This window comes from Loxodonta africana, chromosome 7 (assembly GCF_030014295.1).
Source record: "Loxodonta africana isolate mLoxAfr1 chromosome 7, mLoxAfr1.hap2, whole genome shotgun sequence".
Taxonomy (NCBI): Eukaryota; Metazoa; Chordata; class Mammalia; order Proboscidea; family Elephantidae; genus Loxodonta; species Loxodonta africana.
This window is the reverse complement of record NC_087348.1, coordinates 55,555,003-55,564,048: the sequence shown is the minus strand read 5'-3', so window position 1 is coordinate 55,564,048 and position 9,046 is coordinate 55,555,003. Positions and strand designations below refer to the sequence as shown.

Genomic DNA, 9,046 nt, shown 5'->3' with positions numbered 1-9,046 from the left:
GGGGGAGGTGCAGGTGTAACTATAAAGAGGTAGCATGAGGGAGGTCTTTGTGGAGATGATAACAGTTGTGTATCTTGATTGCGGTGGTGGTTACATGAATTTAACCATGAGAAATAATATAGAACTAAACACACACATTGTACCAATGTTAATTACTATGGTTTTGATACTATAGTTATGCAAGATGTAATCACTGGGGGAAACTGAACAAATACGGGGCCTCTCTGTACTATCTTGGCAACTTCCTGTGAATATGGGACATCTCTATACTATCTTGACAACTTCCTGTGAATCTATAATTATCTCAAAATAAAAAGTTAAAAAGAAGTGGCTCAGATGAAAAAGGAAATTCACTGATTTATGGACTTGGACAATCTAGGGGTTGAATCTTGCTATCTTCCTTCAGTTAAATCTAGAATTCAGGAGCTCAAACAATGTCATCAGGAGTTTTCTTTTTTATTTTCGAGGTTCTGCTTGTTGTTGTGTCTTGACTTCATTCTGCAGAAAACTTTCTCCATGAAGATGGGCAGGATGTCAGACATCTAGTCTTACATGACCCTCATACCTTGTGACCTAGGAGGGAGAAAAATTCTCCAATCTGAGGGAGGATTCTGAATTTTGAATCAGATGCCCTCTTGAAACCAAGCACTGTTGCCAAGAGCATAGAGTATACTGACTGGCCATAATGGGCTAGGGGAATAGGTGCAGGGATAGCTCCATTAAGACCTCTGTGAGGATAGCAGTGGTTTCCCAAACAAAAAATGAGACATTTTCATCAAACTCAGGTAAGTGGCGCCAGGGAACAGACATCTGCTATCCTACTAAAATGTCATGGTGACAACTCTAAATGTCATGGTGACAACTCTACTATGTATAAATACTTGATAATCTAACTTGTAAAATATTTGGATATTGCTATAACAAGGAATTGTTACAGGTTTGAGTTTTATTTTTTGAAAAAAATAGTAAAGACCACAAAAGCTGAATAAAATTTAGTTATTAATCAAAATCCAACAAGAAACATGGTCCAAGATAATTGGCGAAATGAAAAACAACAAAATTTCATTGGAAGTATAATTGATAACAAAAAAATTAGAAATTCACTGTGGTCTTTAAATTATACAGACAACTAAAGTTTTATAGGTAAAACAACGAATAGTTGAAACAGGTTCAATTCAAGTTTTGAAAAAAGTACAGGCCCTCTAATGTTGACTCCAATATTTAAAAATACTCCCCGATGCACTCAAACCTTGAGAATGCTTTTCTCATAGGCAAAAGGAACACTGTGATTAGTATCTATTCAGCACAGTTGTAGCTGAGTTGGGAACATCGTAGGCAGTGCTTTGTTAAGCAAGACAGTAAAGGGGTTTGTTGGTTGCTAGGAAGGCACTTTAAGTGAAAAGATCCTCTTCCAACTGTAGGGGCAAAAACATCAGCTAACTGGAGACTAATAGTTCATTCAGTTGTCTCAAAATTGAATGAGGAAGTAGAACGGACTGGTAGACATATTTGGAGAAAGCAAAGGAAGCAGGCAGACAGAACAGGTAATAATAGCAACAGTCAGGTAGAGACTATTTAGACTTACTTTGAGTAGATCTTTTTCATTTGACAGGAAGAATTCAGGGGAGAAATGCACTTGGAATCAAAGAACCTTTACGAGTAGCATTTTGAATTGGGCAAGAATTAGAGTGGGAGATAAGAATCTACAATTGTTATCAGAAAGATAAAGAATAATTGTTATTAGAAAGATTGTTTTAATAATAATTTTAAATACTATGATTCTGAAATAGCCACATGAAGGGGAGAACGGGAAAGGGATGTGTGCCTAGTGGGTGTATTAGGAGACTCTCAAAATTTTGTATTTGAGAAGTGGCTTGAAGAGGGTAAGAATATCTGCAGGGATGAGAAATGATGCTGAGGACACAGCATTTTTGCCCAATGTCCTGATTATAGAACAGTTTTTTTTCCCCTCATATCATCATTCTTCTTAATTATACCAAACAGACATCTTTCATCTTGTGTGAGAATGAACTATTTTTTACAGGTATGACTTCTGGCTAATCATGTCTTATATGTGCTTTAGGTACACACAGTCAGTCAGTCTATCCACCTATACAGCAATATCTCAGAACTAACCTTTCCCAACAGCTCTTAATGTGATGGACTAATCCCTATGTGGCTGCTATGCAGAACCTGCCGTTTTGGAGGCTGGAGTGGTCTGTAAAATGATGGTCACTCTGAGAAGTATGGGCTGTCTCTCAACTAGTACGTTTTGGGGGAAGTTACAGGAGGTGATGAATTTAGTACTCTACCTGTACGTTTCACAATTTTCCCGTGCTGATTCATGAAATACAAGATTGTATTTTGTCTTCATGTCCAATTTACGTCTTTAAAATTTGAATATGAGTCTTAACACAAAAAGATTCAAGATGTAAACCAGTGATTTTATAACACATCATACCTTGGGTGGCTGCCAACAATTTATGATCAAGCTGTGAATATGTAAAAAGTATTTTGTGTGTGATATTTTGATTGTAAAAGAAAGAAAATAGTCCTCTAAAAATCAATCTATAGGAAAAAGATGCCTTCAGTGATGCTACACTTTTCTACATGTATTCATAACAATATTTTAATTTTTTTACATAAACGATGTGAGCTAAATATAATTTGCTTATAATTATAAAATACACTGAATAAATCTTCCCATCAAATCTAGAGTATAATCTACTCGCTGATCTTCATCACAAGTTAATTACCAAATCACAGGTGAACATGTGAGTTTTCTGTAGAAATGCTTTTTGTAAAGTTACCCACACGCAGAGTGTTAAATACATTGTAGATGGAGGCAGTGTATAATCTAGAGATAACAACTATTTTATAACAACCCGAGTTCAAGATCCTGTCACCTTCTAGTTGTGGGATCTTCGGCAAATTACTTAACCTTTCCGATCTGCTGCTCCTTCTTTTTTAATTGGCAAAATAAAAACATGTCTACAAAACATCATCTGAAACCGTCGTGGCGAGACATTTTGGGAATTCAGAATTTTTAGAAAGACAAAATGGTACATATGCTGTATTTACGTAACACCCCTAGGAGTCTGGAGCAACACCTCATTATTAAACATTAACATTGCTGCCACAAAACCTTTGAACGTTCTCACTAAGTGGGATGGATAAAGACGATCACTGGTCTCCAATTAGCAAAAGTCAGGTTTTAACTGCCAAAAGTTACAAAAAGCTTTGTGATTCTCATAATCCTTCTAAAGTTTTGGGAATGTGAATGAGGGATTGTGGATATGTAATATCTACTTTAGCTGTTCCTGGGTGGTGCAAACGGGTAAGTGCTTCACTATTAGATGAAAGGTTGGCGGTTTGAATCCACTCAAAGATGCCTGGCAATCTTCCAAAAGGTCATAGCCTTGAAAACCCTATGGGGCAGTTCTACTCTGTATATATGGGATCACTATGGGTTGCAATCGACTTGATGACAACTATCAACAACAACATCTGCTTTAAAGGCTTGTTGTGAGGTAAAAAAAAAAAAAACAAAAAACCAATGCATTTAAAGCACTAACAACATTAGAGCTCAAACATTTGTGACTCTTATTATGTGTTCATTCAGATCTATTGACTGATGGCCCCTTCACAAATGATGGAACACTGTATAAGCCAATAAGCCTGTGGCTGCTAAAGTATCTTTCAAAGGTTAAAATATTTGATTCTGACTTGTAACTCCATTAACATCAAAGCTCTTATTAAGCAGTTATCTCAGATATTCCCAAGTTATTTAAATATGAAGGAATCAAAGGATAATTTAAAATAAAACACATTTCTTATGAATACTAAACCCTCTTTAGATTCTTAAACATATATTCAATCTATATAGTTAGTTCTGCTATAACTGTTTTGAAAACATGAATTTGTTCAAATGCCATTAATACATTAGGGAACAAGTTAAACATAAGGCAAATTTTGTTTACTTATGTGAGATTTCATCCACATGGAATAGTAGGCAAACACAGAAAACTGCACCCGAACCAGTTGACACATCTTACAAGGACAATGAGCCACGCCTATTCATACCTTGAGTTACAAATTTCCTCTTTCCATCACTTCACAGTAACTCACAAGTTGTGACCCTCCTGATGCTCACTTCTACAAGCAAGCTTCAGGTCTTTTTCAAGGCAGAATGGCATATTTATTGTAGCATTTGTATATTTCTTAAGCATTTAACATGTATAAAACTCTGCTGTTTTTATTAGGTTCCTGTCTTTTTCTTAGGTGTCAATAAAATTTTTGACTGTTATGCCCTTAGCCCTATTTTCCCAACTGCCCTATGATTTTATTGTATGACTTTTATACAGCGTGGTGATTTTCAGGAATATATATGCCACACTATGGCAGGGCTAACTGTCGTTCAGGCTTAATGTGCACTGTACCTACCTTTTGGCATGTAAGCAAAGTTAACACGGCATGCAGGCACATAAGAATACATCCTGCAACCGATTTTAAAATGTAGGAAAATACATTATCTTTTACTGATTAAAATGTTACTCTACAAAAAAAAAACAAAACTAATTTTGTTTGAATTACATCTTAATTTAATAAAAAGGAATGAAAAAGATAGGTGAAGTTAACATTAATGTGTTGAAAAGGATTATTTTGAATTGGTAAATAAAAACTCACTTGCTTATATTCCGTTAAATCATAAGCATCATAATTAATTTGATTCTCTAATCTTCTGTTAATTTCATAGCCATTATTAATCTAGAATATCGTTGTTCAAAGCGTGTTCTTAGGGATGTTACCATTACTTAACAAAAGGATTCATTTTTTTGTGTGTTAATAAAATGGCTATAGTTGTTAAAGAATTATTAGTGAAAAATGAAATAATGTCTGGGATTTGCTTTAAAATATTTCAGCAAGGGAAAAAAATCTTAAGAATAAAAACGGATACTCCAGGTAAATGTGCAAAATTTTGATAACCGGATTCAGGGTTACGATTATATGAGGGTTCAATGTACTATTCTTCTCACATTGGTGTATGTTGGAAATTTTTCATAATATAAACTTTTAAGGTTTGAAAGTTCAAAGGAATTTGGGAATTACTGTGTTATACTAAACAAGATTCTTGACTGCAAGAATTCAGGGACTTATACCGTCACTGTGAAATATCCATCTTCCTATATGCTCCGTTTCCCACTTTTCTTTAGCATGGAAACCTATTCCCGGCTGAGTACCCCAGGTGTGTCTTTTGAACACAATGAGGTAGAAATAATAATGACTACTCTGAAGCAGTATGACCAGAAGCAAGAATGGTGAGACTGCGTCTTACATACTTTGGACATGTCAGGAGAGATCAGTCCTTAGAGAAGGACATCATGCTTGGTAAAGTACAGGGTCAACGAAAAAGAGGAAGACTCTCAACAAGATAGACTGACACAGTGGCTGCAACAATGGGCTACAACATAACGATTGTGGGCATGGCACAGGACCGGGGAGTGCTTCATTCTCTTGTACATAGGGCCGCTATGAGTTGGAGTCGACTCGACAGCACCTAACAACAGCTCCAAAGCATTCTCAAAAATGTTGAACAGTGTTTGTAAAGAGAGATTGCCACCTAGGTTTCCCTCTGATGTACTGACTTGCCATATAAGAATTATTTGTTGCTAGTTGTTATTAATGGGGCCCTGGTGGCACAGTGGTTAGGAGCTCCCGCATGCTACGGGTGTTAATCAAAAGGTTGGCAGTTTAAATCCACCATCCACTCCTTGGAAACCCTATGGGGCAGTTCTGCTCTGTCCTACAGGGTCGCTATGAATTGGAATTGACACGACGGCAACAGGTAATAGTTTTTATTAAGAGCCATCATCACTTTGCCATAGCAGCATTTAAAAGTTTTATAAAGATGTCTATGATGCTTTTAAACATGAATCAAAAAGCAAGCTGCAGAGCAATATAAATAGTATGATCCAATTTTCGTAAGGAAAAAAATATCGGTTTGTATATAAATAAGACAAATGACAGGTTACCCAAACCATTAACAGTAGTTGCACCTGGGAATGGTCCTGGCAGGGGCTGAGGAGGAAGTGCATTTTAGTTTATTGTTTAGGTGTATCATTTTTAGAATAAAATATTGTGATTTAATAAAAAGAAAGATAAATTATTTCAGTTAAAATAAATCCATGGCATTAAAAGTGAGGATGGTTACTACCCTTAGGGGGAGGTAGTGACTGGGAGAGGGCAGAAGGGAGACTTCTAGGGTTCTGATAATTTTCTATTTCTTGATCTGAGTGCTGGCTATGGGGCTGTGTTCACTTTGTGAAAATTCATTGAGCTATATACTTATATATAAGTATATATAAGTACTTTTATATAAATACTTTACTTAAAAATTGTTTCAGTGACTTATTGAATAGCATTCTTGTTCTAGTTTGAATGTATATATTTTCTCTTTATTTGTATGCTCAATTAGCTTTCTCTCCCACTTTCATTATGACTTATTCTCCCTAATTTCTCCTTGATATGGCTGTATTGCAAAGGTATTATTATTAATTTTTACAGAAAATCCTTAGCTGGTAAAAATGGCACATACGATTCAAAAAAAGGGAAAACAGTAGGTATTGACAAGGTTGTGGAGAAACTGGAACTCTCATCCACTGCTGGTGGGAATGTAAAAATGGTACAGCTAGTGTGGATAACATTTTGGTAGTTCCTCAAAAAGTTGAACATAAAACTACCACATGATCCAGCAATCCCAATCCTAGGTATATACCCCAAAGAAGTGAAGGCAGGAACACAAACAAAAAACCTGTACACCAATGTTCACTGCAGCACTTTTCACATAAATCAAAAGGTGGAAACAAATGAAATGTCTGTCAACAGATGGATGGATAACAAACACACAATGGAATACTACTCAGCCATATAGAGTAATGAAGTCTTGATGCATTCCATAACATGGATGAACCTTGACAATGTCAAGCTGAGTGAAATAAGTCTGTTTCAAAAGGACAAATACGGTATGATATCACTTACATGAAATTAGTGAGTACATAGACTACTACTGATTACCAGGGTGGAAGGGAGCGTGAAAGAAGTTTTTATTTAGGAGGCACTGAGTTTATATCAACGGCAGTGGAATGATTTGAAAAAGCATATTGAGAATGGTTGTAGAAGTGAAGAATGTAATCAATGTCACTGAATTGTACATGTAGAAATTGTTGAGCTGGTGTATGTTTTGTTATGTATATTTTTTACCACAATGAAAACAAAATTAATTTTAAAAGATGACATATATAAGAATCACAACTTATGAGGTATGGTCACTTACTAATCCTGTTAGCCACTCATCAGTGTCTGGTTAAAAACATTCCTTTTGAAGCACATAATTGCCTAAAAAGATGGAAAGGCATAACTGAGAGGAGAAAGTGACTGTTAAACAGGTGACACAACCACAGGCCTATGAAAAAGAGACCAAAAAAAAAAAAAAAAAATGTTATGGTAGCTGGCCTTCTGACAGATCCTCACATACTTCTATGAATAAGGCAAATCACCAGTGTCAGAGCTGGAAGGGACGTCAAAGATCATTACTCCACTTCATACTCACTTAATAAGATTTTAAATCAGAAAACTTGACCTAAAGATTTAAAATGCTTCACTGGTTGCTCTGTGGTCGTTTGCTTTTGTGTAAGTTTCCTATGCTGCATAAAATTAAAGTGGATTTAACCAAATATATGTTGTATTTAGCAAATAAACACACGAAACAAAGCAGGTAAACAAGATTATATATAAAGTTGCAGCTCTATGTACTTTCTATAGTAGCAGGAATGACAAAAACATTTTCTCATTATCAGTAAGGAACTGAAGGATTCTTTTCAGACTTTGTTCTGCTGTCACGTATTTGGTCTAATTTGAAATACAAATCTATAAAATTAACATTTTTATATAAAATAAGAGTTTAGACCACTTAAGGGGTAGTATCTGTTGCTGTCCAGGCGATTCTGACCCATAGTGACTCTACCGGAGAGAGGAGAACATCCCCCCTGAGGGTTTCCTAGGCTGTAATCTTTATGGAAGCACATCGCTATGTCTTTTTCCCACAGAGTGGCTGGTGGGTTTCAACTGCTGACCTTTTGGTTAGTAGCTGAGTGCTTAACCACTGTGCCACCAGGGCTCCTTAAGGGGTAGTAAAGAGACAGAAAAACCAAACACTTGAAGATCTAAATCTTTAATGTATCAAGCAGCAAGGAACGGTATTAGTATTTTATTCATGACAACTATTTAAATATTTACAACCACTTTATGGGCACATACATTTGTACATCAAAGCATTTTTGGAAAAGAAAGTTGTATTTATGATTAAAATAATGTATAAAACATAATAAAAAACTAAATATATCCTGGGCCATAATTATCACTTCTAAATTCTCTGTATTAAAAAAAAAAAAAAAGCTATTGCTTTCTAAAACGTCCTAATCACCTTGTTGAGACATAGTAAAACTGCACTGCCACAATACTGATTTAAGGATCTTAAAGAATAACAAATATTTTAGAAACTCAAAACATAACTTTATCCATGGAAACTTTATATTTGCTTAGAATAGAGAAAAGAAATTCATTTTCTGCTTGCTGTAGGTATTTGGGTAAACCTAGTCTTAAGACAGCCTTCTTTCCAAGATTTTACATTTCTGAAAGGGCACTGACAATAAACACTTTTAAAATCAGACTCGATCGATTTCATTTTCTTTGATTTTGAAGTAACTTATCTTAGATTTCCTTTTGAAATGCTTCTTCCAAATTTTCTAACCAAGCTTGAATTTATTTTATGGTTTTTTCTTTTATATTCTAGAGAAGAAACAAAAAGATATATAAATATGGTAAAACTATCATTCAAACAGAATTTTTGCCACTCATTCAACATATAAAAATCTGTAGAAAAATGTGACCCACAAAAGGAAAACTTATTCTTGAAATTCATAGTTGTTAACATGATTTTTAAAATAGCAAGAACAAAGAAACATTAATATCTTTGGTTTAAAAGTAG

At 35.1% G+C, this 9,046-nt stretch overlaps 1 protein-coding gene across 4 annotated transcripts in view; it reads right to left on the bottom strand.

The window, feature by feature from the left end:
- Positions 1 to 8,163: 8,163 nt before the first annotated feature.
- The window catches only part of KIF18A (kinesin family member 18A), a 100,033-nt gene continuing 99,150 nt past the window's right edge, over positions 8,164 to 9,046 (bottom strand). For 2 of the 4 annotated variants that reach the window (XM_023550768.2, XM_023550769.2), the window contains one exon: positions 8,164 to 8,847. In XM_023550768.2, coding sequence (XP_023406536.1) covers positions 8,765 to 8,847 — 83 coding nt within the window. In that variant the 3' untranslated portion in view covers positions 8,164 to 8,764. The remainder of the gene's footprint in view (positions 8,848 to 9,046) is intronic. The other 2 variants (XM_003412309.4, XM_023550770.2) reach the window with 1 other exon arrangement.